Source organism: Paramormyrops kingsleyae, chromosome 16 (genome assembly GCF_048594095.1).
Source record: "Paramormyrops kingsleyae isolate MSU_618 chromosome 16, PKINGS_0.4, whole genome shotgun sequence".
Taxonomy (NCBI): Eukaryota; Metazoa; Chordata; class Actinopteri; order Osteoglossiformes; family Mormyridae; genus Paramormyrops; species Paramormyrops kingsleyae.
The window spans coordinates 742263-769005 of NC_132812.1; the positions used below are offsets into that span (position 1 = coordinate 742263).

Here is a 26743-nt window from a genome sequence, read left to right on the forward strand (position 1 = left end):
GGTGTTTCAATCACTTTCATAGCCACAGGTATATAAAATCAAGCACCTAGTCATGCAGACTGCTTCTACAAACATTGGTAAAAGAATGGGTCACTCTCAGGAGCACAGAGTGGGAACAATGCATGCTGAGGCGCACAGTGTGAAGAAGTCGCCAACTCTCTTTAGAAGCAATAGCTACAGACCTCCAAACTTTGTGTGGCCTTCAGATTAGCTCAAGAACAGTGAACATAAGAACATAAGAAATATACAAACGAGAGGAGGCCATTCGACCCATCGAGCTCGCTTGGGGAGAACTTAACTAATAGCTCAGAGTTGTTAAAATCTTATCTAGCTCTGATTTAAAGGAACCCAAGGATTCAGCTTGCACTACGTTATCAGGAAGACTATTCCATACTCTGACTACACGCTGTGTAAAGAAGTGCTTCCTTAAATCCAGTTTGAAATGTTCTCCCGCTAATTTCCACCTATGTGTAGTGTGTAGAGAACTTCATGGAATGGATGTCCATGGGTGATGTACAACGCAAAGCGTTGGATGCAGTGGTGTAAAGCATGTTGCCACTGGACTCTACAGCAGAGACGTGTTCTCTGGAGTAACAAATCACACTTGTCTGGAAATATGATGGATGAGTCTGGGTTTGGCGGCTGCCAGGAGAACGGTACTTGCCTGAATGCATTGTGCCAAGTGTAAAGTTTGGTGGAGGGGGGATTATGGTGTGGGGGTGTTTTTCCAGAGGTTGCGATTGGCCCCTTAATTCTAGTGAAAAGAACTCTTAATATTGCAGCATTCAAAGCCATTTTGGACAATTTCATGCTCCCAACTTTGTGGGAACAGTTTGAGGATGGCCCCTTCCTGTTTCAACATGGCTACACACCAGTGCACAAAGCAAGGTCCATAAAGACATGGATGAGCGAGTTTGGTGTGTGGTATGAAGGAACTTGACTGGTCTACACAGAGCCCTGACCTCAACCCGAACACTTTTGGGATGCATTAGAGTGGGGACTGTGAGCCAGGCCTTCTCGTTCAATATCAGTGCCTGACCTCACTGATCTCCTGGAAGAATGGTCAAAAATACCCATAAACACACTACAAAAATTGTGGACAACCTTCCCAGAAGAGTTGAAGCTGCAAAGGGGAGCCAACTCCATATTAAAGCCTATGTATTAAGAATGGGATGTCATTAAGGTTCATGTGTGTGCAAAGGCAAGTGTCCCAATACTTTTGGCAATATAGTGTATCTGGTTCCCTTGCTTTCTCTTAATTTTCAGTTTAACTTTACTTGGGGGGGGGTTCCTTATTACATTATTTTATTATACTATTTCTTTATGTTATTGTTTTCCACTAATTCTTGTTATGGTGGAGTTTATCACCAACAGGTATTGATATTCCCCTTGCCATTCAGTAAAAGGTGCTGGTACTCCCCTTGTTATTCAGTAACAGAAAATATTGAAAGGTGCCGGTATTCTGAAAAGAAAAACAAAGACATGCTGGTATTGTGTACTGGTGAGTACTGGCCCACATCAAGCAGGAATCCATTTATTTTTATGGTCATATAATTTCAATAGACACAAATATTGCATCAAGTAAATGCGTAAGGTCTGGGGCAACTATTGCTGCTTTTTCTTTGGCACGGGAACCGACACATACCCAAGCCATACCATGAAACGAGACTAGTTGCACCACGGTTAGAGCTCGTTTTAGTTTTCCACTGCAAAAGGGTGAGCTCGGTAAAGGTGTTGCCAAGTTTGGAGAGCGATACTGACGTAAAACCAAAACAAAGAGTATTTACTGTTGACAGGCTATACATCATGATTTAAAATTTGCAATTATAATTTTTACTGTGCCAATTTCCACTAGCACATCTGTGAGAATTGTTGTGTCATGCAAATATCAAACACTAGCAGAATTAGAATCCTCTTGCATGAATTTGCATTACAAATTCATTCCGTTCAGCTTTTCTATAGTACTCTTTTTTTTTTTAAAAAGAAGGTTGAAAAATTTCAAGTTCCACGTTTTTGGGAATGCATCGCAACATGTGACACTACTAAAAATGAATAATATATCAAATATATGTTTTTTCCTTCGGAAAATCCATGTGCAGAACACCAGTATCTCAGTGCATTTTGACCCATCAGATGATGAATACACAACCAGCTCGGTTTGGTCATGCTTTCGGCCCTGCTAGTAAGCACATTGATTTAGCCCTGGATTTTAGCAATTTGGGTTGTATAAATGAGGACTTCCTCTGCCGACCATTGGAGAATGGGCTACTCCTTTGAGTCTGGTTCCTCCCAAGGTTTCTTCCTACTGGGAGGTTTATTCTTGCCATTGTCACCTCTGAGGTTTTGGGCAGGGATAATGTAATGTGATAAATGCACTATACAAATAAAACTGAATTGGAAAAAATAAACTTATAATTTAGAGATATTGATAAACTTTCTAATATAAAGATACTTCTATTTCACTCCAGTTACCATTTTTCCATATTTTTCCTGAAACCATACTACTTTGATACTTTCATAAATTAGGACTCTGTTAATAGAGAAGGGGTACAAACAAGACTCCTAAGAATGGGCAGATCAAAACCAGGTGCAAATAATTATCAGAATTTAAGTATCAACCTGACAAAAGGTCGTTTTTAGCACCATGATCTGCAAATTTCATTGTACAAAACGTAATACATCAAAATCACCTTTAATCAATCCCATAAAAAATCCAGCAAACAAAATCAAAAAGGGGAACAGTCTTATTGTGAGTTTATTGACTGCCGAACTCCAGCACCAAGTTTACCGCTTTCCTCCAACACGAGGGGCACTGGCTTTCATGGGCTTGGCAATTTTCTGCTTGGGAGCAGCCTTGGTAGGAGCCTGCAGAAGTCACAATTACAAGTTGAATCAGAATAGAAAGCAGAAAACTGTGGTATCACCTATATCCTAAGATGATTAATGCACAGTGAGCAAATTTTCCACAGAAACATTACATTTCAAGATTGCAGTCCCTAGCCTCCACTCATATCACTGTAGTATACCATGGTTCACTATAGCAGCCAGCTAGGCTAAGTATGTAGTGTGAATCTATCCTAACTAGACTAGAGGGCAATACTGTAAATCCTTTAACCTTGGAGGCATGCAAATCTCAACCCAACAATTATGATCTCTAGCCAAAAGACAAAACACTAAATCTATGCTATCCTGCCTCATGTGGCATGATCTGTAGCTATCATAATTATATAGCTTCCTTATTCCAGATAATTTTTTGGTATTGGGACCATCCATGTCAACTGCAAGCTCACTAGTGAAAATGAACTATACTTAGAAAGTGTGTGAACACATTACAAGGGCAGCTTTCTAAAGGCTGGTTCACACTTCTCCACATAAATACAATACGCTTATTCACTCTGCGTATGCGTACACGGAAACGTTCATAGTTCTCCGGTCAAGCCACGTAGTTTGCACATGCGCACAATGTGTTGTATTTATATTTTTAATTTTATTAATAATGATAATATAAAATATTCTGATATTCCCTGCAGACGTACCACAGCAGTGAGATTTGTGTCCGTTTCTCTATGTATTACAAATTCAGAGAGCCAAATTTTGTTAGCTGGCTGGCGTGAGATTTTCAATTCGAGACAAGTCTGCACTCACCAGAGCATGTAAGCAGAATGGAGCGGTGAGAATTCCCGCTCCTCGCTCACAAGGCTGTTGGCTCCGCCGCTCCTCCGCTCTAATTCGCACTACGCCACTCCGCTCAACACCGCTCCTCACTCCACTAAAATTTCCTCCCGCTCCAATCAAATCTCTCCAATTTAAAAGAGGGACAAATAATCTGCATGCCTAACAAATGTCACCTTAAACCGAAGCCTTATATCATAAAGAAATATGAGCAATGGCAACATTGCCACTCAGAACATAAAATATCTATTTTTAAGCAACATATAGGCAATAACGGACAGGTTTGGCAATGGTATTCCAAACAAAAATAGACTTAAAAATAAAGGAATCAGTGGGCTTAATAGCCTAAAGACTATACAAGTTAAGCATCCACGTTTTAAATTCCTCAGTTTTTTTCTGTCGATGCTGCTGCTGCGTCTCTATAAAATAAAATTTCACGTACAGCGTTATGTGAAATTTAAAAAATCCTATTAGACTTATTTTGAATGACAAAACTAATTTATTTGATTACCAATATTTACTTTATAGGCTTTTGTACTTTAATTTACTTTATAGGACTTGATATACTACAACCATATAAAACTTGCTCACGTTTTGCTCTGGCTTCCGCCTGTTCGCGTAGCACACTCTCATGTTTCTGAGAAAAATGATTTCAAAGTGAATCTTTACTCACTGAAATAGTTTCACCACATTGTTGTTCTTGCTCTACATTATTGTCATCTATACGTTTGATAAGAATAGTACACTTGCATGATTTATCAGTTTCCTTTGTTTCCAACTCAGCCAATTTGTGTAACAGTCTTGATAATTGTACAGATGAATTCTGGGTAGATCTGGGCACACCTCAGAATTGTAATGTGAGCGGTATCAGAGCGAAATTGGAGCGAGACAGAGCAACCGCTCCAGCCTTAATTAAAAAACCGCTTCGCGCGCTGACTAAATTCCGCCTGCTCCGCTCCTCGCTCACGCTCTGCTCCACTCCGCTCACATGCTCTGGCACTCACATATACATTCATTTACACATACGTAAGTTTTGTCACCTTGTAAACAGTCTGTAGGTTTTGCAAACTATCCCAGCACTCATCAAAAGCATCATGTTGGTATTTAAAATGGGCACTAGCAAACTGATCATGCTTAGAGTGTCCAGAGCTGTGCGTTCACCACAGTGCAGACACAAATTTGGAGCACAGCAGGCGTTCGTTTGCTAAGGCACACAATGACAAACATGTCAAACTTCTCTCTCTTGTTCACATACATGCTAAAAATATTTGCATAGATTAATTTCCATCTGGGTCATTCCATGTCAAATCATCACACTTTCGGACCTCATCGTCATGGACTTTAATGAAACTTGGCATGCTGATCTGGTCACATGAGTAAATCATGAAACTGAAATTGGGCAAGTCTTGGATCAATATTGAGGGAGATTTAAGCGAGCAAAGTTTGAACCTTTTTTTTTTGGGGGGGGGGGGGGGGGGGCTATGACTTTGACTGGCTATATTTACCTTAATGTAAGCTGCACAGACATAAGAACATAACATGTGCAGACGTGGTCCTTATACTGTTTTAAAGCTATTGTCCAGCTCTATAGATTGAATAAATAATATGGCATCCCCATTTTTTATTACTATGTAATAACTGATTAAAATATTTAAAAATCAATAACAAAAAAAAACTTATATTTCAAAATTGATCATTTTTTTTTACTAAAGCAAGAACATAATGTCATGAACATCTCCACAAAATTGGTTTTTAAAGTGTTGCCAAGATATCTTCACATAGTTTCATATCACTAATGGGCATTTTTAATGGCAGCCAAACTGACATGAAATAATATAACAAGCACAGGTGTAAGTAATAACATTAATTAAGGTTACAAATATGCTACAATTAAATTTAATGGAAGCTTCATTAATGTCATCGCAGACACCTGTACTTGCCATACTATTGAAAAGGCCCACATGGCTAGTAAATATAGCTAATAAATGCCCTGCATTCATCAGAGGTGAATGAGGTGTGCACACTGAGGCAATAACTCGATTTTGCAATCATCAAAGGTTATGTCGTGGCTGCATATGATGATAATTGGTGGCTAGGATGTGTTGAAGAAACTATACCCAGCACTGGAGAGTTGAGACTGAGCTTTTTGCATCCTCATGGACCATCTCCATCCTATTCATTCCCATGCCATCCTGATAGACTTGTTATGGATCATCAGGATGTGTTTTTAGTAGTTGAACCTGTGACAGCAACAGGGCGGACATACACAATTTCAAGCAAAGGCACAATAGCTGCATCAAAGGCTCTGATGGACTATAAATTGAGAGTATAGCAATTTAAATTATATTTTCACAGCTAGTTCTGGCAATAGTAGTTGTCATGAAAAATAATAACCCTGTACCATGCATTGATCACTAACTGCTATTCTGCTACTACTAACAGCATTGTAAGGAATTGTGGTTTTGATACACATTTCAGATAAGTAATGATATCTCGGCAACAACTCAAAAACCGAAGACCAAATTTTCTGGAGATGTTCATGACATTATGATCTAGTTTTAGTAAAAAAATTGATCAATTGTGAAATATAGGTTTTTTGGTATTACATTTTTACACGTGTGTGGAGTTTGCATGTTCTCCCCATGTCGTTGTGGGGTTTCCTCCGGGTACACCGGTTTCCCCCCACAGTCCAAAGACATGCTGAGGCTAATTGGAGTTGCTAAATTACCCTTAGGTGTGCATGTGTGAGTGAATGGTGTGTGAGTGTGCCCTGCGATGGGCTGGCCCCCCATCCAGGGTTGTTCCCTGCCTCATGCCCATTGCTTCCGGGATAGGCTCCGGACCCCCCGCGACCCAGTAGGATAAGCGGGTTGGACAATGGATGGATGGATATTTTAATCAGTTATTACATAGTAATTACAGTAGAGTCTTGCTTATCCGACAAACAGGCTGGCAGAAAGTCGGATAAGCAGAAATGTCGGATAATGGGAGGTGTTAAGACAAAGCCTATTAAACGTCAAACTATGTTATAATTTTACATATTACGAACCTAATAATCATGTTTTACAACAAAACAACGTTTGTCAAATGAACACACACAGACACATACGCATGTAACAGACGATAAACCGATCTGCATACAATGATAAACTGCGCTGCACTGAGTAGTGAGTTGTGACAGTGAGTGAGTGAGGGTGGGGTGAATGACAGACACGAGTCATTGTGTAGACGGGCGCGCCACTGTACAGTAGGGGTAACTAATTAGCTGCATTAGAGTCGGGTGCAACAAAAAATAGACTACGCTCACAACTTGCAGTTCTTGATGCGTTTTTTTTTTTTTGCAGTGGGACGTCCGATAATACTGAATGTCGGATAAGCAAAGGTTGGATAAGCGAGACTCTACTGTATTCAAATGGGGATGGCATATTCATTCAATCTATAGAGCTGCACAATAGCTTTAAAACAGTATAAGGACCACGTCTGTGCAACTTACAATAAGGTAAATATAGCCAGTCAAAGTCAAAGCCTCCCCCCCCCCCCAAAAAAAGTTCAAACTTTGCTCGCTTAAATCTCCCTCAATATTGAGCCAAGACTCGTCCAATTCAGTTTCATGAGTTACTCATGTGACCAAATCAGCATGCCAAGTTTCGTTAAAATCTGTGACGATGAGGTCCAAATGTGTGGTGTATGGAATGACCAATCTGGTAATAATGGTGAGCTGAACAATTATTAACCACACTAGACTATCTTTTCTAGCTATCACCAGATAGAAACCCATTAATCTATTCCTTACATTTGCAATAACAAGAAACAATAATTATCGAGTTGTAAAAGTTAGTGCAGAAAGACTAATTATTTATGCAGGGCATTGTAATTACCCTAAAGTGCAATATATGTGTCACAAAAGAATGAAATAATGTTAACTTGAAGTATACCCAGTATGTTATACAATGTGTAAAATTGAAATACATAATAATAATGCCATAAACACATGATGCCACAGTGCACTTTGCATGATTGCAATCATGTAGGAAAGAAGGTCCTTGAGTGTTGCAGCTGTTAGCATCTGCGTGAAATTATTAGCTAGAAATTACATTATACCTATTGTGAAAGTGTTTATTTTATATATTAAATGTGTTCCTTCCAGTAACCACTTGAATGACAGACTCTCTCTCAAACTGTCTGATAATCAAAATTGAACTTCACATAGTCTATATCTAAATTTCTCTGCTTTTTTGTACCCATAGCAGAGCAATCTTTCCACAGGTAGCACATTTTATTCAATGCGAAGCGCACTGTGGCATCTCCAAAAAAACATTTTATTAAATTCTTTTGCGACACTATTTTAAGCATATATCGCATTAGGTCACGTCAGGGCAATTGTAATGCCATGCATAAATACTTTGTCTTTTAGCACAAACGTTGAAAACTTAATGATAAATGTACACAGATTTTTTACACGTTTGGTATCAGTGGTTATGATTAAAAGCTGAAAATTTATCATACGGTAATAAGAATACAACACAACAAACACAATAAAGCAACCAATATAATGCATCACAAATTGAACCCTTTGCCCTTGAATAGCAATCCAGTAGCCTAGGTATATCTGAAAGACCTTTTTAAACATGTATATTTGTACCATGTTGATGTGGTATAAAAATGCATGTCACCACCAGGTGCCTAACTGGGAGGGGTACAAGGCAATCGGGCAAAATGTGAGTACGCAATAACACATTTACAGATGAGTAACATGATCTGACCTTTGCAGCTACTGCCGTTTGTTTCTTAGTTGCCTGCTTGGCCTTCTTGGCTTCCTTTGCAGCCCTGGTCATACAATATGGCAGTAAAATATGGAGGAAAAAAACACAAAAAACATACAAAGCACCAATGTCTTTCACACAAACATGATCACTCTTGTTTAAAAAACAATTACTCTTGCTTTAACCCAGAAAACCAACCATAACAACTAAAAAAGCTTACAATCCAAACTGAAACTTTCAATCCCATCGCTTTCCCCAAGACCCATCTGTGCCATCAGTCTGCAGGCCTTGGGATATGAACCAATGACCTTTTGATCACAAGTATTTAGTTATAACCTGCTGAACAAACCACCGCCACCCCCATCACTCACACCAATCCTATACAGATCAATAATCCTTAACTATGGAAACCATAGTTACCATGAGATCAGAATGATCTCATGTACTTTCTTAGTTTTTGTTTACACATTTGTATTTCTTGTACAGTGTAATTTATTGTTTGTATAGTGTCGCTTATTGCCTGTGTACGAGAGAGTATCAAGCTGCCGGAAACAAATTCCTTGTGTGCCCCAGCACACTTGGCGAATAAAAGCTGATTCTGATTCTGATGATAGCCCCAGGGACACAGTGGCAGGACACTCACCTGATGGCCTGCTCCCGCAAGGCCTTGCGCACCTCAGGCTTCTGGTTGCGCTTGGCCAAAATTTCAGCCAGGGAGGCACCGGTGATGGCCCTCTGACATTTCACAGCACGGCGGGTACGCTTCTTTGTCACTTCTTCCTATCAGGACAGCGAGACAAAGTTATCAAAGACTAATTCATTGCAATAATTCATTGTATTTAAATTCACTGTTAAAGAACATTAAGCTTATAACTCACTAAAACAATTAGTACCACCATCTGTTCATTTACCTTTTACAGGAGGACCAGGGAACAATACACATCTACCATACAGCAACCAATTGCATTACAAAGCAACATTCTTGCTTAGCCAGATAAATTTTAAGGATTTAAGGTAGTCTGGGTTATCCAACTAAGCAAGAAGTCTGGTCATGATAGAGGCTCCTGGTCTCACACAACTAAAAGCTTTCACTGGACAGAATGCAGAGCTGTGAGGCAGCACTGTCAACCAGGAAAATATAAAATAATTAGTAGCAGGTGACTTACAGACTGGCCCTTCTTGTGCTTGCGCCTGTAAAGCACAGTCCAGTTGATCTGCCTGGGGTTCCTCTTGGCCAGGAAAGCTGACTCACACTTCGCGTTAAGAAACTGGAAGACCTGCATCAGGGAGGATTGTTATATGCAATTTGCAATTCCTTTTGAAAAATGTCCGGGATTTCCCTCCATAGACAACTACAATTCAGCTGTTAGCATGCCAGCGTTATAATACTGCTACACTTCTTGAACAAATAACTGAACGGAGGCACTCCTGCTAATAACAGAAACATGGCTGTATACTGTAGTGTGACAAAAGCAGACGGAGCTTTTTCAGTGCAACTTAATTAATACAACAAGGTATCAGACGCAGTCCGCGGCGGCTATTACCTTTCCGTCTATCCTTGCATAACGTCGGCCGTGGCCGGGATATATTTTATACCCACTGAAACTGCAGAGTTCGACCCTGTAGCAGAAAAATAAAATATGGTTATTGGTTTATTATATACTACTAAGTAGTACAGACAGCAGATGTGCATTTGTTTATGAAATTAAAGCTCAGATGGCTCCAGATAGTCTTGAAAACCACTCACTTCATGGCGACTGTAAAGGCAGGAAAAGAAAGAGAGGGTTCTGGGTAGTAAATATTAAGTTTGAAAGAAATGTTTATTTTTATTTCCTATATGTTTCAGCATCAAATCACATATATGTAATCGTATACATTTTAGGAAATGGCAACTTGTTTTAAAATAATACTTCATAATATTCATGTAACCGAATAATGCAGTGACCCCGCGGTTACCTAGTGTTAACACAAGCGAAAAGCATGGCACCCAAGTCGATAATTAAGGGGAAAGATAAACGGAAGGCACAAAAGGCACATTATATAAATTCTGAAGGTTCAATTTATATACTCCTGTGATATAAAGCTAAATATATGTTTCCTATCAGGTGTCACCGACTGTAGTTTTTTTTTTTTTTTTTTTTTAAAAACACAACTTATAGTTACCTTGGAGGATCGTCGTTAATGGACTACAACTCCCAATATAACATTTAACCCGCAGTCTATCCACCCCCCCCCCCCCCAAAAAAAAAAAAAAAATATATATATATATCCGGCTGTTTTTGAAAAGGATCTGTTTATTCTATATGAAATGGGTAAATCGGCTAAAGTGCGAATGTTTTTTTTTTTTTTTTTACGTGTTTTGAGGTAGATAAGCAGCTGGGCATTTTACGTTTCAGATTACATACCGAAGAGTTCCGTTTGTGCCACCGAGTCGTTAAACAATAGTCAATAACAATATTGACCGAGGCAAGCATTTCTTTGTAACGAATCATCGACGGAACTTGTATAAACATGGGAGTATCAAGTCTAACTCCAGACAACAGTGGTGAGTATCATGGTCTCTGGTTTTGGGAATTGTCCTATAAATATACCGTTACCGTGCTATTTTATGGCAACTTGACAACGAGCGTAGATTCTGATGCATTGGTGGGCAAGTAAATCTGTGGTGGGCAACATATTTTGTATACCATGGAAACATTATTAGGCATGTTATCTTTAATGAGAGGGTCACAGTCAGGTATATTGTCAGAACCTTGTATGTTCTATAGAGAAAGATATGTAAACTGTTAAATTAATAAGAATTATGTAGTATAAAATGTTTTCACCAAAACCTAAACGGTATATTGATCAGAGTTTTTTTTCTGCTTAACTATAGTCTTTGGGTCATACTTAATTAGGTCTGGTAGTGAACAATCTAATTTTGTCTGCTTTCATCAGGCCCCACACTTGACTTCTCAGCTCAGGGCCTTCAAAAGCTGGAGCCAAATTTTCCATGTCAGGAGGACACCCACACACTTATCCTGGACCACAATCATATCATAAAGCTGGAGCACCTGGACAAGAGTCACAGGCTTCAGCAGGTACTGGTCTGAGGATGCTGATCTGGCTGTGGGGGTTACAGGCCCATTTTTGTTAAACTGGGCTAGAGGGACATTTCTTGTGGTAGTGCTGATTGTGTTCCTGCTTTTCACTGTCAACCGCTTTCCACTGTTATGTGGCAGCTCTCTGTGGCCAATAACCGGCTTGTCCGGGTGATGGGTGTGTCCCGCCTGACTGAACTCAGGGTGCTAAACCTGCCCAACAACAGCATTGGTTATATTGAGGGACTGAAGGATTTGGTGCATCTGGAATGGCTCAACCTGGCTGGGAACAATATCAAGGTAATGGTACTATACCATATGATTAAGGCTACATTCAAATCAAATTTTTTGCCTTAACATGACACACATTTGATATTTTCAGAGCTATTTGTACACAGAAATCTGATCTTTTCAAACCATATTTGAGTCACTTGCAATATGTGGTCCTAGATCGGATATGTACACAGGCACTGAGCTCTGTCGTCATCAGTCAGCACCAACAGAGAGCTACAACTGTGACAAAATGTATCAGTGTGTACATGTGTGCCATTTTGGAGAACAGATGCGTTCACATTACAGTTAGATACAGGTCACATGTAATTGCGAATGTAAACTGTTAAGCAGTGGTGGAATATAACAAAGTATTTGTACTTCGTTACTGTACTTAAGTACATTTTTACGTATCTGTACTTTACTTAAGTAAAAATAATAATGCATACTTTTAATTTTACTCCATTACATTTTGCGGCAACTATCTGTACTTTCTACTCCACTACATTTCTACAATTTATGCCGTTAGTCGTTACATTTTATGAACACAATTTCCTCAAAATCTTGCATGAAAAAATAGCCTATTGCGTTCTGGCATTGTTTGCCATTTCCTACCAATCAGGTGGCTTTATTAGCTCCAATGATGGCAGAGCGTGCGTCAATTAGCAGCAGGAGCTGGTAGACTGGCTTGATTTCAAGAAGACGAGACATTCAACATGGACCCATTCAACATGGTTTATCTTAATATTAGTGGGTAATACCTAGTAGATAACTTGTCATCCACATAATTCTAAGTTAGGGTACACACAGTATTGCAGAGTGAACGCACAATAAGCACACCAAACTTTCCAATACACATATACTGTATAGTTCCTTGTAATTATTACGAGCAATGACATCGGTAGAGGCGTAAGTCAGTATATCTACTATTCTTTTACAAAATGGCACACCCCAGATGTTGAGACAAACCATTGTGTGAGTACTTTTACTTAAAAAAATACTTTAAAGTAAATTTAAAAGTAAATACTTAGTACTTTCACTTAAGTAAGATTATTGATGTAGCACTTCTACTTTTACTTGAGTACATATTTTGCAGGATATTTGTACTTTTACTTAAGTACTAAGCTTCAGTACTTCCTCCACCACTGCTGTTAAGGCAAATTCGATCTGAGGAAAAAAATCGGAATTGAACAATGAGGCTTGTAATGTGAACATAGCTTATGTGACACCCACAGTATATTGTACCCCTGTGTGTGACCCTGCTTTGACAACCATGTTTTAGGTCATGGATCAGCTCAGCAACTGCTCAGTACTTCAGCACCTAGACCTTTCTGACAACAACATCTCTCAAATCGGTGACCTTTCCAAGCTCTCCATTTTGAAGGTCAGGAGGCAGTGCTCGTTGTCTGAAAGAAACCCATAGTCTGGGCACGGTCTGTGTTTGACATGTCATATGTACCATAGACACTCCTCTTGCATGGGAATATCATCACTACACTACGCACTGGCCCGGCCCACCTGCCTCCCAGCCTCCATGTTCTCTCCCTCGCTGAAAATGAGATCAGAGACCTTAATGAGGTAACAGAGACACTCAGGCATGTTACTTAAGTAATTTTCTGCCCCTCACTCAATCACTTTGTATACTTTGGCCCTTTAAGGTGTCCTACTTGGCATCCCTTCCAGAGCTGGAACAGTTGTCTGTCATGAGTAATCCCTGTGTGTTGTCCACACCATCCTTGCCTGGATACGACTGCCGGCCATACGTCATCAGCTGGTGCCTGAGTCTGAAGATCCTGGATGGATACATAGTGTCACAGAAAGAAGGGTAAATGTCTGTAAATGGCCATACTGTTCCATATACCTGTACACCAGTACACAATTGCTCTGCTCTTTATTTAAGGCTAAAAGCAGAGTGGCTCTACAGTCAGGGTAAAGGTCGCTTGTTCCGGCCTGGGCAGCATGTGCAGCTGGTACAGTACCTGGCTTCTGTCTGCCCCCTCACCTCTGCCTCTGCACTCCAGTCTGCAGAGGATGCTAAACTGGAGAAAATTCTTAGCAAACAGAGGTGAGTGAGTGTGGATCCCAGAATGCCATGCTTATGGTGTAATGTGATGGTATCCCAGAATGTTGTGTGTTTATACCATAGGCTTCATCAAAGTCAGCTGCTGCAGCAGACCCAGAGAGTATCCCAGAACCCAGCACGACCCATGCAGCTGGATGTAGAGCAGCAGCACCCTCGCCATGCCCAGCAGTCTGGGCTGAAGGATAGGCTAGCCACACCTGAGGCAGGGGTGTCCAGGAAGCAGATAGGTGTGTGTGACAGCAGTCCTGCTCAATCCTATAAAACAAGCAATAAGTTTCTGTCAATCTCTATGTACATGCTGTAGTGTTTTTTTTTTTTTGTGAATTCCACAAAGGCTGTTATTTGCATGAAAGCTTCTGATTGTTTTTTTTTTTGTCTTTTATATATCTGCATAAGTTCAACAAGAATCTCTTTATTCTTCTCTTTCTGTGTTTGTGTCTTTGTGTACTTGTCTTCAGCTGAGCCAGCTTTAAAGGTGAACACATGGGTGGCAGGTGATCATTCCTACAGTATAGCCCCTTGTGGTCCCGCCCCCGCATCTTGCGGGGAGACACTGTACCTGGAGGATGTGCAAACGGATGAGGATAAGCTCAGCTTCAGCCTACTCTCCTCTGACACTGCCTTACTGCACCCACCTGTGACCATGCCATCCACAAAGAAAGAGCTGGATAAGTCTGACTCCTTAGCTGCTGAAAGCACAGGCGCAGGGACTGGCCAGGGGTATCCTTACACAGAACCTGAAAAAGAGCTGGTCCTAGGTGACTGCTCAGATTGCACCGTCGTGGAAGTAAGCGTGCAACAAGCACAACGTTGTGAGGCTGCAGAAGCTGCGCTGAAGATCCAAGCATGGTGGCGTGGCTACTGGACCCGACGGCACCATCTGCAGGCTAGAGAGGTCCGGGCTGAGATCCGACTGCGCAGGATGCAAGAACACATTACCTTCCTTTCGGCCGAGCTGGAATGGTGAGCAAATTTTTTTTTTTATTAGAGAGAAGTTTCTCTTACTCGCAAAGCAGTACGATTTCACTATCAATCTTCTTTGATTTTGCAACCCAGTTGCTCTAAAGCACTTAAATTAACAAGAGCACAAGTCTATTTAAGTAATATAGTATAGGAGCAGATACATGCAGACTGTCCTCTTGAGCCGAGGAAAGAACTTCAGTGCAGGTGGATTTGGCTTTATTAATTTGCCCATAGTATATGACTGGGCATGTGAGTGTATGTGTGCTCTTTGATGGTCTGACATCCCATCCAGTGTGTACCACAGTTCTGTGCCCCATGCTGCTTAGGTTAGTCCAGCCCCTAGTTAAATCTGGAAGTGATTAAATTTTGAGACAGACACCACAATATTGAAGCAGCATTACATAGTGATATCAAAGAAAATAACAGTTTTGACACTAGGTATTTTTACAGCAATAACTGAAAAGGTATTTAAAGAATCTTTTTCAATTTTTTTTTTTAAACGTAAAACATAAAATTTCAGATAGTTCTTCCTAAAATTGAAACAGTGCTGCTTAGTGACAGATGGCATTTTACCTAATGAATGTGATAAATGAAAATGTATTTTGATCTTACTACTGCTTCATAAAAACATATGGATGAAAATTTACACTTGGTTTCAAAGAAATTGACTACAATATAGACTAATTTCTACAAAAATACAACAGCAGTGCCTTGTGGCAGTATAGGAAGGAAATGTCAGCTCAGCTATAGAAGATACTTGGAGGGTCGATTCTCCCACGCACTTAAGTATATTCTCTCATTGACTTAAGTGTGGGGTTTAAGGGCACTTAGTCATTTTTCACACACTTTGTATGGAGAGACCCCAAACTACAGTATATGTAAATGACCTTTTAAGCACATTTTGTCATTGACTTAAGTGCATTTTTCATTACGTGGTCTAAAGGGCTGTATTACGTCATGCCTGTCTATGCAGTCAAACACAATAATGCCGTTTTTGAGACCATTTTGGGATGCATGCTTCAGTAAAATACAGTGCCTGACAAAAATCTTGTCACTTAACCAAGTTGTAGGAACAACAAATAATAACTTGACCTGTAGCTCATCAGTTGGAATCAGAAATTGCTTATAAGAAAGGCAAAGCCCTCTAGATTATGCTTATTATACCAAAATAAAGTTTTTCATCATTCATTGAGTTTTGTCATGTAATTAGGACAGAAAGGTCAACTTTTGCCTGGACAAAAGTCTTGTCATATACAAAAATAATGTAGAAATTATACATATACTTTATTTAGAATACACAAACATGCTACAATAACATCAGAACATAAAGTCATGATGCCTTGGAAGAAAGAATTAATAACATGTATGACTTCCATGAGCTTGGAGGACCGCATCCATACATCTTGGCAATGACTGAAATAACTTGTTGATGAAGTCATCTGGAATGGCAAAGAAAGCAGTCTTGTAGGACTCCCAGAGTTGGTCTAGATTCTTTGGTTTTGTCTTCCAAGCCTCCTCTTTCATCCTACCCCAGACATGCTGAATAATGTTCATGTCTGGTGACTGGGCTGGCCAATCCTGGAGCACCTTGATCCACGTCAGTTTCAGGAACTTCAATGTGGAGGCTGAAGTATGACAAGGAGCGCCATCCTGCTGCAGAATTTGCCCCCTCTTATGGTTTGGAATGTAATGGGCAGCAAGATGCTCAGGCTGTTGATGCTGCCATCCATTCTGCAGATCTCTCGAACACCCCCATACTGGATGTAACCCCAAACCATTTTTCCTCCACCAAACTTGACTGTTTTTTGGGTGAATCTTGGGTCCATGCGGGTTCCAACAGGTCTCCTACAGTATTTGCAGCATTTGGTATGCAGTTCAATGGATGATTCGTCAGAAAAATCAACCTTCTGCCACTTTGCCACTGTCCATTCTTGCTGCAAGCTGTGGCCCTTGGGAAATTATCACGCTTTTTTTGTTGTGTTCTCATTAATGCTGGTTTCTGTGCACTAATTCGGCCATGGAGACCACTGCGTGCGAGAATTCGAGAAACTGTTCTTGCAGACACAGAGGTTTCTGGTGACCAGTTCTGATGTTGCTCTACTGCAGTTGAAAAAGGGTTGGCCCTGGACTTTCGAAGCAACAAACGGTCCTCTCGAAGAGTTGTCTTACGTGGTCTGCCTGACCTTGGCTTGTCATGAACATCACCAGTTTCTTCATATCTTTTTTTTAATCCTCTCCACTTGATGTTTGGATACATTGACGTCTTCAGCAGACTTGGTCTGTGGTTGAATCTTTGGCATGTTGTCAGAAGTCAGGTTGCACTTCAAGTGAAGGTCTGGTTTGCTGGGGGTCTTTTTATACACACCTGGGATTATGTTAATTACAGTATTTGTCACAGGTGAACCTCAAATCTGTGATTGGTTGAATCATTAAAAGACATGACAAGACTTTTGTCCTTGCAAAAACAGGTGTTATGGAATTTAACAAGCTGTGAACATCAGGACACTTTTTGACTGTTTCATTTTGCACCCAGTTATTAATGTGAACGCCCTTGGCATTAAATTGATCCATTTATCATAACAATTGATTGATTAGAAATAAAGTTATATGCCTTTTTAAGTTACTATGTCCTTATGTGACAAGACTTTTGTCAATGCCTGTATAGCAAATTTACTGGTTTTGTAACAAGAATCATTGCTTTATTCGTTTGTTTACAAAAAATAAATATATCATATTAGAAACGACCAGTACTTTTAAGTAAAGCATTAATCTCAAGTAGTAATAAATTGAAACCCAAATTATAGTTCTAAAACAGCTGTTTTAGCTATTAGGAGTTAAAATGTTTATTGACGACAAGAACTCTCATTGCGTACTCTTTTAATTAATATCACATTTGCAAAAGCCAGACATTTGTGTTTAATATAACCTTGCATTGTAGTCATTGGCTTCCAATCAATAGCAAAAGGACAAGAAGAAAACCGAATTAGTAAGTCAAAAAATTGATACTGAATAAGAAGATATGGGACTGTATGTTGAATATTGCTTGTCAATGGACTTGTTTTGAAACCAGTAAATTTGCGACATTTTTAGAAAATTAAGATGACATCCCAAGATTTTATATGAACACTATATATAAATACAGTGCCCTTCACAATTATTGGCACCCCTTGTAAAGATTTGTAAAAAAAAGTTAGAAGCAATCCACCTTTTGTTAAAGTAGTTTCATTTTACACTGAAAAAATGAGAAATCCGACTTATTGCAATAATTTTTTTCCAAAGAAAAACAAATCCTTCATCAAGAAATTTTGAACAAAAACACATATGGCACAATTATTGGCACCACATCATTTAATACTTTGTACAAGCTCCCTTTGCCAGTATAATAGCACTTTGTCTTCTCCTACAACATATTAGGTTGGAAAATACTGAATACTTAGACCATTCCTCTTTACAGAATCTCTCCAGATCATCCAGGGTCCTAGGCCCTCTCTTGTGCACTCTCCTCTTCAGCTCAGCCCATAGGTTTTCAATAGGGTTCAGATCAGGGGACTGAGATAGCCTTGACCAAAGCTTGATTCTGTGGTCAGTTAACCATTTTTGAACATGTGCTTAGGATCATTGGCCTGCTGGAACATCCAGTGACTGCCCAGTTTTTGTTTCCTGGCAGAGGCAGTCAATTTTTTTTAAATGCCCTGGTATTTCATGGAGTCTGTAGTGCCATGTACCCTAACAAGCTTTCCAGGGTCTATGGAGGAAGAACGGCCCCACATCACAGAACCTCCATGATATTTTACAATTGGGATAAGGTTAGCCATCCTTTTTACGCCAAACCCGCCTTGAATGTTTATAGCCAGTAAGGTCCATTTTTGTTTCATCTGACCAGTCAAAGTTGTATTTGCTTGTTTACAGAATTGTTCTGAATGAAGAGGGAAAAAGTCAAAGTACAGTGGTAACTCAGAACTCGAATTTAATCCGTTCAGAACTCCGGATTGAATCCTAAAAAGTTTGAGTTCTGATCGAATTTTCCCCATAAGAAATAATGAAAGACCAATTAATTGGTTCCCGGCCCCAAAAAATTACATCTAAATATGTTTTTTTTTTTTAGCATTTAAACACAAAATGAACAGGATAAAACAAGAGCATATACTGTACTAAACACATCTAAGCACATTTATCAAAACAGTAATTTATAAAGTAAGAAAATAAATGTATCCAAACAATGTGTAAAGTTAAAAAAAACAATGTGTCCTGCCCCGATAGTCCGATCCCCGTGTGATCAGCTGTTTTTGGTTGTTGTCGTTAGTCCTGTGTGTTTAGTCCACGTTTCAGTTTGTTTCCCCAGTCCGGTCATTGTATTGTCCGTCTGCGTTTTGCCTGCCTTACATGTAATTAAACCTTGTATTCCCTGATACCCTGATGTCTGCGCCTTTGTCTCCGTTCCATCTCCGCTCGGCACGACAATATTATTATAATTAAATGTATTAATGGTTTATTATTAATATTAAAATAATAAGTCTTTATTTTGACATGTATTTTATTATATAATAATTACTGTTACTGTCTATCATTGTCTAAATGTGTCTAAATATATGTATTCAGCTAGTGTAAACATGCACAATGCTATCACAGCGAATGCGAGGCTTAAACTGAAGCGTTACTCTATGTTTCCGCTGAGAGACATGCCGCGTGACTCATTTCCCGGCGTGTACAACTTATCTTAGATCGCCGTTCACGGTTTGACTTCTGAGATTCAGATCGAGTTCTAGGTAATTTTTTTTCAAACTCATTGGTTTGACTTTTATTATTAATAATAATAATAATAATAATAATAATAATAATACATTTTATTTTCAGCGCCTTTCAAAACACCCAAGGTCACTTAACACAACAAATCACAAATACATAAATAAAAACATAATAAAATTTAAATACGTAAGAAATTTGAGTTCTAATGAGTTAGAGAACTGAGGTACCACTGTATATGGATTCGTTCTTACAATATGGGTTATTCCTACGAATTCATTATCGTAACACCAGTTTTCTCCAACTTCTAAAATTGTTGGACAGACTCATTATTGTCTATAATGTTGATTTTTGCCTCTTGTAGTTAATCAGTTGTGGAGTAAAGATATGAACATACAGCTTATTATACTAATTGATTGTCTGCTGTGGGTTACTTGTAGTAAAGTTGAAAGATTTAAAAACATTTTATCTAGTTTGTGTTTTTTGATCTCTGCAACTACTGTTGCAGTTTTATTTGGGTAAAATGGTTGAGGAATCATTAAATCAGAGTTATAGATTACATAATGTTGGTGTACCGAATAAGGTACTGTCAGTGGCTCTGCACAAAATTCGAATGTCGTATTTCACTTTAACATTTCGTTTTTTGTTGTTGAAGGATTCTCATGTTTGTGAGAGTGACCAAATATGAGCGTAGTAGGCTTCCACCATGATTTCATTTTCAAAATAGATTTTAAATTAGGTTCATAATGTAAATACAGTAGTCCATGTTCCACATTTTACCTGTTGCCAAAATCACTGAGTGCATAACCCCCTCTTCTAGTTTTTTGCATGGCTGCGCCTTCTTTTTTGGTTTATGTGCGTTGGGTGTGTCTGTGCTTATTTGGGAGTATATGCTTAAGTATGCAATTTTTAAAGAGCTTTATTGACGTGTGTATGATGGGAGAATCAACCCTTTGGTCTTTCAGGGCTCTCAAGTCTCAAGCATTGACATGCATTTCAAACAGTTCACATGCTCACACCCACACCACACCGTGTGTTTCTCATGCTGAGAAGTAAGAGATAATGCCCACCAAGGAACCCCACCATTTAAAATTTAATGAATGAGGCACAGGTATACGGAGTGGAGTTTTACACCAAGTTCATAGCTGCTCTGAGTTATATAGAGTTAATAGCCTCCTACCAGCCAATCACTTGTTTCCAGTTAAATTCCAATTTTTTGAGGAAACTAAAGTGCTGTGGTCTTCTGAATAGATGAGTGCCATAGAATGCATTTTTACAGTATTTGAAATTGTTCTCTGGTACCTACATACTGTAGAAGGTATGGGAACTCTGTTGGGTCGAAAAATGCCCACAATAAAAGCTGATTCTGATTCCAATTCTGAGAATTGGTTTTACAGGCCCATTTACAACCCTATTATTTGGCCCTAGAATGCAACAGACTTGTTTCCCCTGTTTGCTGGACTCAATAAAATATTACTATATTGATGAGCTCTGCTTTGATTGGCTGGTTTAAAGTGAGGCACTGTGATGGCTCACACAGAACCAACATCTCTGCAGTCATGTGCCGCATAACATTTCAGTCAACGGTGGACCACATGTACATAAGAACATAAGAAATTTACAAATGAGAGGGGGCCATTCGGCCCATCAAGCTTGTTTGGGGAGAACTTAACTAATAGTTGTTAAAATCTTATCTAGCTCTGATTTAAAGGAACCCAGGGTTTTAGCTTCCGCTACACTAGCAGGAAGACTATTCCATACTCTGACTACACGCTGTGTAAAGAAGTGCTTCCTCAAATTTGTTTTAAAATGTTCTCCAGTTAATTTCCACTTATGGCCACGAGTTCTAGGATTTAAACTAATATTGAAATAGCCATTTGGCTGAACAGCATCCAGACCCGTTAGAATCTTATAGACCTGGATCATGTCCCCCCTTAGTCTCCTTTGCTCAAGGCTAAACAGATTCAGCTCAGCTAACCTCTCCTCGTAAGACATTCCTTTAAGACCAGGAATCATTCTCGTAGCCCTCCATTGCACCTTTTCTAAGGCAGCAATGTCCTTCTTAAGGTATGGTGACCAAACCTGCACACAATATTCTAGGTGGGGTCTTACCAAGGAATTATATAAATGTAACATCACCTCCCTTGACTTAAACTCCACACACCTAGAGATATAACCCAACATTCTATTGGCCTTTTTTATTGCTTCCCCACACTGGCGAGAGTGGGACATGGAAGCATCAACATACACACAGAGTTCTTTCTCGTAATCAGCTACCTTTGTTTCAGTGGAACCCATAAAATATCTGTACTTTATATTTCTGCTCCCTGCATGGATTACCTTACATTTATCTGTGTTAAATTTCATCTGCCAAGTATCAGCCCAGTCGCTAATTAAATCCAGATCCCGTTGTAGCCTCGCTGCTGCTAGTTCAGTGTCTGCTACACCACCCACCTTGGTGTCGTCTGCAAATTTAACCAGTTTACTGTATTGGTGTCAATATCATTAATGTAAATTAGGAACAATAATGGTCCTAAAATTGAACCCTGCGGCACCCCACTATGACATTGTGCCTCTAATAACTACTCGCTGCTTCCTGTCAGTTAACCAGTTTTCGATCCAAGCTGCCACAGTTCCTAAAATCCCTGCAGCTTTGAGCTTTAGCAAGAGCTGTTTGTGGGGGACAACATCAAAGGCCTTCTGGAAATCTAAGTAGATCACATCGTAGGCCTTTTTGTGATCAATTTCACTTGTAGCTTCCTCAAAGAACTCAAGTAGATTCGTTAAACAGGATCTACCTCTCCTAAATCCATGTTGGCCATCCCTCAGAATGTTATTTGCATCCAGATAATCTACCATTTTCACTTGGATTATAGCTTCCATTATTTTTCCAGTAATGCTAGTTAAACTGATTGGCCTATAGTTTGCTGGATTACTTCTATCCCCTTTTTTGAATATGGGTGTTATATTAGCATGCTCCCAATCTGAAGGTACCACACCCGCAGATAACGATTTCTGGAATATTAGAGTTAAAGGTTGGCTAATAATATCCCTCATCTCTTTTAAAACTATAGGTAAGATGCCATCAGGGCCCTGCGATTTTATTTATTTTGAGTTTAGCTAGGCTTAGTACCACATCAGCCTCAGTTATACATATATTGGTCATAGACGACACTGAATTCGTACTAATTGGTGGCAAGTTACTTGTGTTCTCTACTGTGAACATCCGTGAAAAATAATCATTAAACTCATTTACTATACTATATCAATTTCATTTTCAATTAAAAGGGCCCTTACTATCCTGCTAATTAGAGATTTCAGCTTTTAGAGCTCTTTTGGAGTTAAAATATTGGAAGAAACTTTTATTGTCATCCTTAGCATCCAGTGCAAGACATGACAGTTGTCTAAAGATAACAGCGGAAAAATCCTTGTCACCCAGTAACGTCATAGACCAAAACATTGCGTGCATTTGTGCTGTTATGACAAGGAATTACTATGCATTTTAAACTTTATACTGCAAATGAAGTACACATTAGTAGTGTAAAGGTTAAAATGCCCCAGTAAATGTATACTTGTGCACCAGTTTTGTGCATCCCTGGTAATAAACAACTATGGTATGGGTATACATGTTTATTATGTTGTATCTTTATTATTTTAAAGTGTAATCTTTCTACTTTGCTACATGTAACTAATACTTCCACTTGAGCCTAGGCACAATATTAACATAGTCATGACTTTGTTTTTAGCATTGTAACAAGAACATTGTAATTTTCATCTGTCAATAAGTGATTTTACAATGCTAGCTTCTTGATGCAATTTTTATCAAGAACTCCAAACAGTATGCGGGGCAGCCCATAAATTTGTTGTTTGTGATGAATTTGGACTTAAGGTTTCAAATTTCTTTATACTTAAGTATTTTTTTCTTTAGCAAACCAAAATTAACCTACTGGCAGTACAGAAGCCTTTTGTGAATGTCATTATCACAGACTTAGTGATACTCCCCTGCTGACTTGGGGTACATTTCCCAGAAGAATTGTTGCTAACTTATTGTGTGTATTTGTGTATGTATGTAATAATTTTGTATATGCAGTGTACGTAAACAGCAGGAGGAGGAGAGATTACAGAGGATGGTACAGGAGGAGGCTGTGAAGTTTTTGTGGAAACAGGTGAGTCCTTAAAAATCATATAACCAATTAGGGCCAGGTATTGCCAACTAGCCTATGGTACATTCCTGATCATGATACCAATACGTGTCACGATTCAATATGTCACAGTGCTTTAGGGGTGGCAGCCCTTTGCGGACAGCGGAGGCGTGAAGACAATTTCCCCACGGGGATCAATAAATAAATATTGATTTATTGTTATTATGATTATCATTATTAATATTATCATTGTATCCAGATGGTTAACATGCCTTTTTTTTAATTAATGGAAGTACTAAAATTTTAAAACAGGCCAAATTTATTTCACGGTCATTAACACCCTTTTCTCGGCCAAGGATGAGTGCATTTATTTGTACATACATAAGGTACACATTTGTTTTTAAAATAGCACATATGGGGGAAAAACATTTAGAATGAAAGATCTGACTTATTGTTTCAGAAGTCAACACTTCACTGCATTTTTGCATTGCAGTGCACATAGCATCCGTTACACAAACAGCATATTTTTAATCAGCAAATATTGGAAAAAATTGTAAAGTGAAACATTTGACTTTACCAAAGATAACCAGTACTGCAATCATTTATAGATGTAAAGGTTCAAAATATCAATGAAAAATCATGACACACTGAATATATCAATGAATTGCAGTATTGATATAGCTCTACTATCAGTATATTTGCACTTTATTTCTCTTCTCTTCTACACATTCATTCACGATTACACACCCCTTCAAAGAGAGGTAGTTACAAGTAGTCAAAATGAGTATATGAAATGTTACTACGTGTGCTTGTTGGTTTATGTTCCAATGTAACCTAAGTAGAATATATTGATTGAATTGAAAAATTGATATAAGTAAAGAACTATTGTCGCTAAATAAGTATATTAACAATTATTGTAGCAAACTAAATACCAGTAATTGAAAAGTAAATAAATGAATACAAGTTTATTTATATGCTGTTTAACACTGTATGAGATGTTTACGTTCGTAATCGTTACAGAAACTGGAAGCATGGCTGCGTGGGTGCTGCCAAAGGCCAGCATTGGTAGAAAGTATTGTACAGCATATATCTAGCCTAGGAACAGATCAAAATTCAAAGTTAACTACTGAATGTATTTTGCTATCACGTCATCATAATCGGAATAAGTAGGTGGAACATCAAATGGAGTATCTCTACTTATTCTGTAAGCTCTTTGATAAAGTTGGCACCATAGTGGATTAAACAAAGGCATGCCATTTTAACATAGCTTTTTGTTGTGCGATTAAGTTTTAGGAAGATGTGCTTATTTTTAGCTGTTTGACAGAGTTTGAAGACACATTCCACCACAGGGAGCAGAATAGGGAATAGTGTCATGGTTGGGTATAAATTCATAGACAGACATTGTTGTACTTAATAACAGACTAGTGTCTTCTGTGTGTTTGCAGCTACAATCTATGCAGGAATGGCAGCACAGTATGGAGGAGCGTCTGGGTGCTTTGGGGGGCATGCCTGTGCCCACTGCCATTGAGCACCCTACACCAGAGAGCAGCAGTGCTGCATCCCCCTACGCTGCCCCTGGTCCCTTGTTCCTGCCTGACTCGGGCTTTCAGTCATCAGGGCTGCCACATGGAGTGCTAGATATCCTAAGCAGCGAGCCTGGAGATTTTGTGGAGACTGAGGTCGAGGATCAGGACTGCATTCTTCTGCAGCAGTACCTCTGCTCTGTTCAGCAGTGTGAGGATGAGGAGCAGAATAGTGAGGGGGCCGGCGTCATTAGAGGGTTACCCTTATCTCCAGCTCCCCAAGACGAGCAGCCTAATCTATAAGTACCTGCAACAAAAAAGGCTGGTATTTCTTCAGATCCCATAACCCTGACGAGGAACCTGATGTGGATTTCATAATTCATATTGACTGTATGAAGTCCTGCAACTGAAACTATACTCTGCTGCAAACAAGACTGGAAAGACCAATCATCTCTAAAGCTGCATTCTGTCTTCACAGTGATGGTCTTATAATATATAATGCATGTAAAAATCACGAATTGTGTCTTAATAACGATACCTCCAGGAATTGCCAGATGCCTCCTGTATGCAATAAGTAGCTGGCCTAGAGGTTTATGCAGTATGAAGTGGCCTCAGTAAGGAAGGTGTGTGATTGGAGTAAATGGAGACAACCATTTGTCTGCATTGATTCCCCTGATGCCAGCATGCTGAGGAATACCTTTTGCACAAGCTGTACTCCTATCCTAACAGCACCTCTTTGCATGATGAGCTTATTGCTGCAGCATTTTCTGCATGTTAGGAAATTGTCAGCTTTGATATTCTGGGATATTCAGGAATACTGGGTATCTGTGTTAAGCAGTGGTATTGCACTTAGTCACAGCCTTGTCATTAATGTACACCAAGTTCTGTAGAGACACTAAAGCTGCTCACATGACCTTTTTTATAATAAAACTTTGTTGCTCCATCTGAACAAATGAAATCTTGTGCTCCATTGTTACTACCCCCTCTCCTTCAGAGAAGTATAACCAGATAGGACTGTCCTGCCCTTCAGTGGAGAGTCCTGCTTGATGTGTAGCCAATGCCCTCTTAACTATTGCTTTTTGACTGTTTGTTAGATATGTGTGAAAGACTTAATAAAAGCTTCCTGGGACTCATATAACTGGGCTGTTAGTTATAATTACCCCACACTTTGTAATTCGCTTGTTTTTGTATGCATGGTTTGCCTTACACATTATAGTGCAATATACTTGCAATTTCAGTATCATGCAATTTTATCAGTATGAACAGCATAACTACATGTTAAAGCTAATATTTATATTCCCCCAATGGGGGACCCGCCTGCCACTGCTGCAGACACTTTTTTGTTAAGCCGATAATGCAAGAAGTAAAAAATGGAGCTACCTCAAACTTTGCAGAGGCATTGTACCGGTGGATCTCTGCAGCTCTAAAATTCTAAAATCCCCCCAAACTTGAAGTAACGCCTCTTAGTGGAAGCAAATGGAAGGGTGAGTGCAAATGACATTTG

General features: G+C 39.2%; 2 protein-coding genes across 2 annotated transcripts; one reads left to right on the forward strand and one right to left on the reverse strand.

Annotated features, from left to right (window-relative positions):
• Positions 1–2676: 2676 nt before the first annotated feature.
• Positions 2677–10260, reverse strand: rpl24 (ribosomal protein L24). The gene is made up of 6 exons (XM_072700914.1): positions 10183–10260; positions 9980–10055; positions 9602–9712; positions 9079–9215; positions 8436–8499; positions 2677–2865 (listed from the first exon to the last, which is right to left on the reverse strand). The coding sequence occupies exons 1-6, from the start codon at positions 10185–10187 to the stop codon at positions 2785–2787; spliced, it is 474 nt and encodes a 157-aa protein (XP_072557015.1). The 5' UTR covers positions 10188–10260; the 3' UTR covers positions 2677–2784.
• Positions 10261–10689: 429 nt separating this feature from the next.
• Positions 10690–26377, forward strand: cep97 (centrosomal protein 97). The gene is made up of 11 exons (XM_023808005.2): positions 10690–10980; positions 11373–11515; positions 11657–11815; positions 13068–13169; positions 13250–13363; positions 13444–13610; positions 13686–13850; positions 13932–14095; positions 14327–14831; positions 23665–23740; positions 25162–26377. The coding sequence occupies exons 1-11, from the start codon at positions 10947–10949 to the stop codon at positions 25540–25542; spliced, it is 2010 nt and encodes a 669-aa protein (XP_023663773.1). The 5' UTR covers positions 10690–10946; the 3' UTR covers positions 25543–26377.
• Positions 26378–26743: the final 366 nt, after the last annotated feature.

Coding starts and splice junctions, on each gene's coding strand:
- rpl24 (XM_072700914.1), bottom strand. Junction 9,216..9,601: donor AGCACAAGAAGGGCCAGTCT/GTAAGTCACCTG, acceptor CTGTCCTGATAG/GAAGAAGTGACAAAGAAGCG. Junction 8,500..9,078: donor TTGCGGGAGCAGGCCATCAG/GTGAGTGTCCTG, acceptor TTGTATGACCAG/GGCTGCAAAGGAAGCCAAGA.
- cep97 (XM_023808005.2), top strand. CDS start 10,947: ATGGGAGTATCAAGTCTAACTCCAGACAACAGTG. Junction 13,611..13,685: donor ATAGTGTCACAGAAAGAAGG/GTAAATGTCTGT, acceptor TCTTTATTTAAG/GCTAAAAGCAGAGTGGCTCT. Junction 23,741..25,161: donor TGAAGTTTTTGTGGAAACAG/GTGAGTCCTTAA, acceptor GTGTGTTTGCAG/CTACAATCTATGCAGGAATG.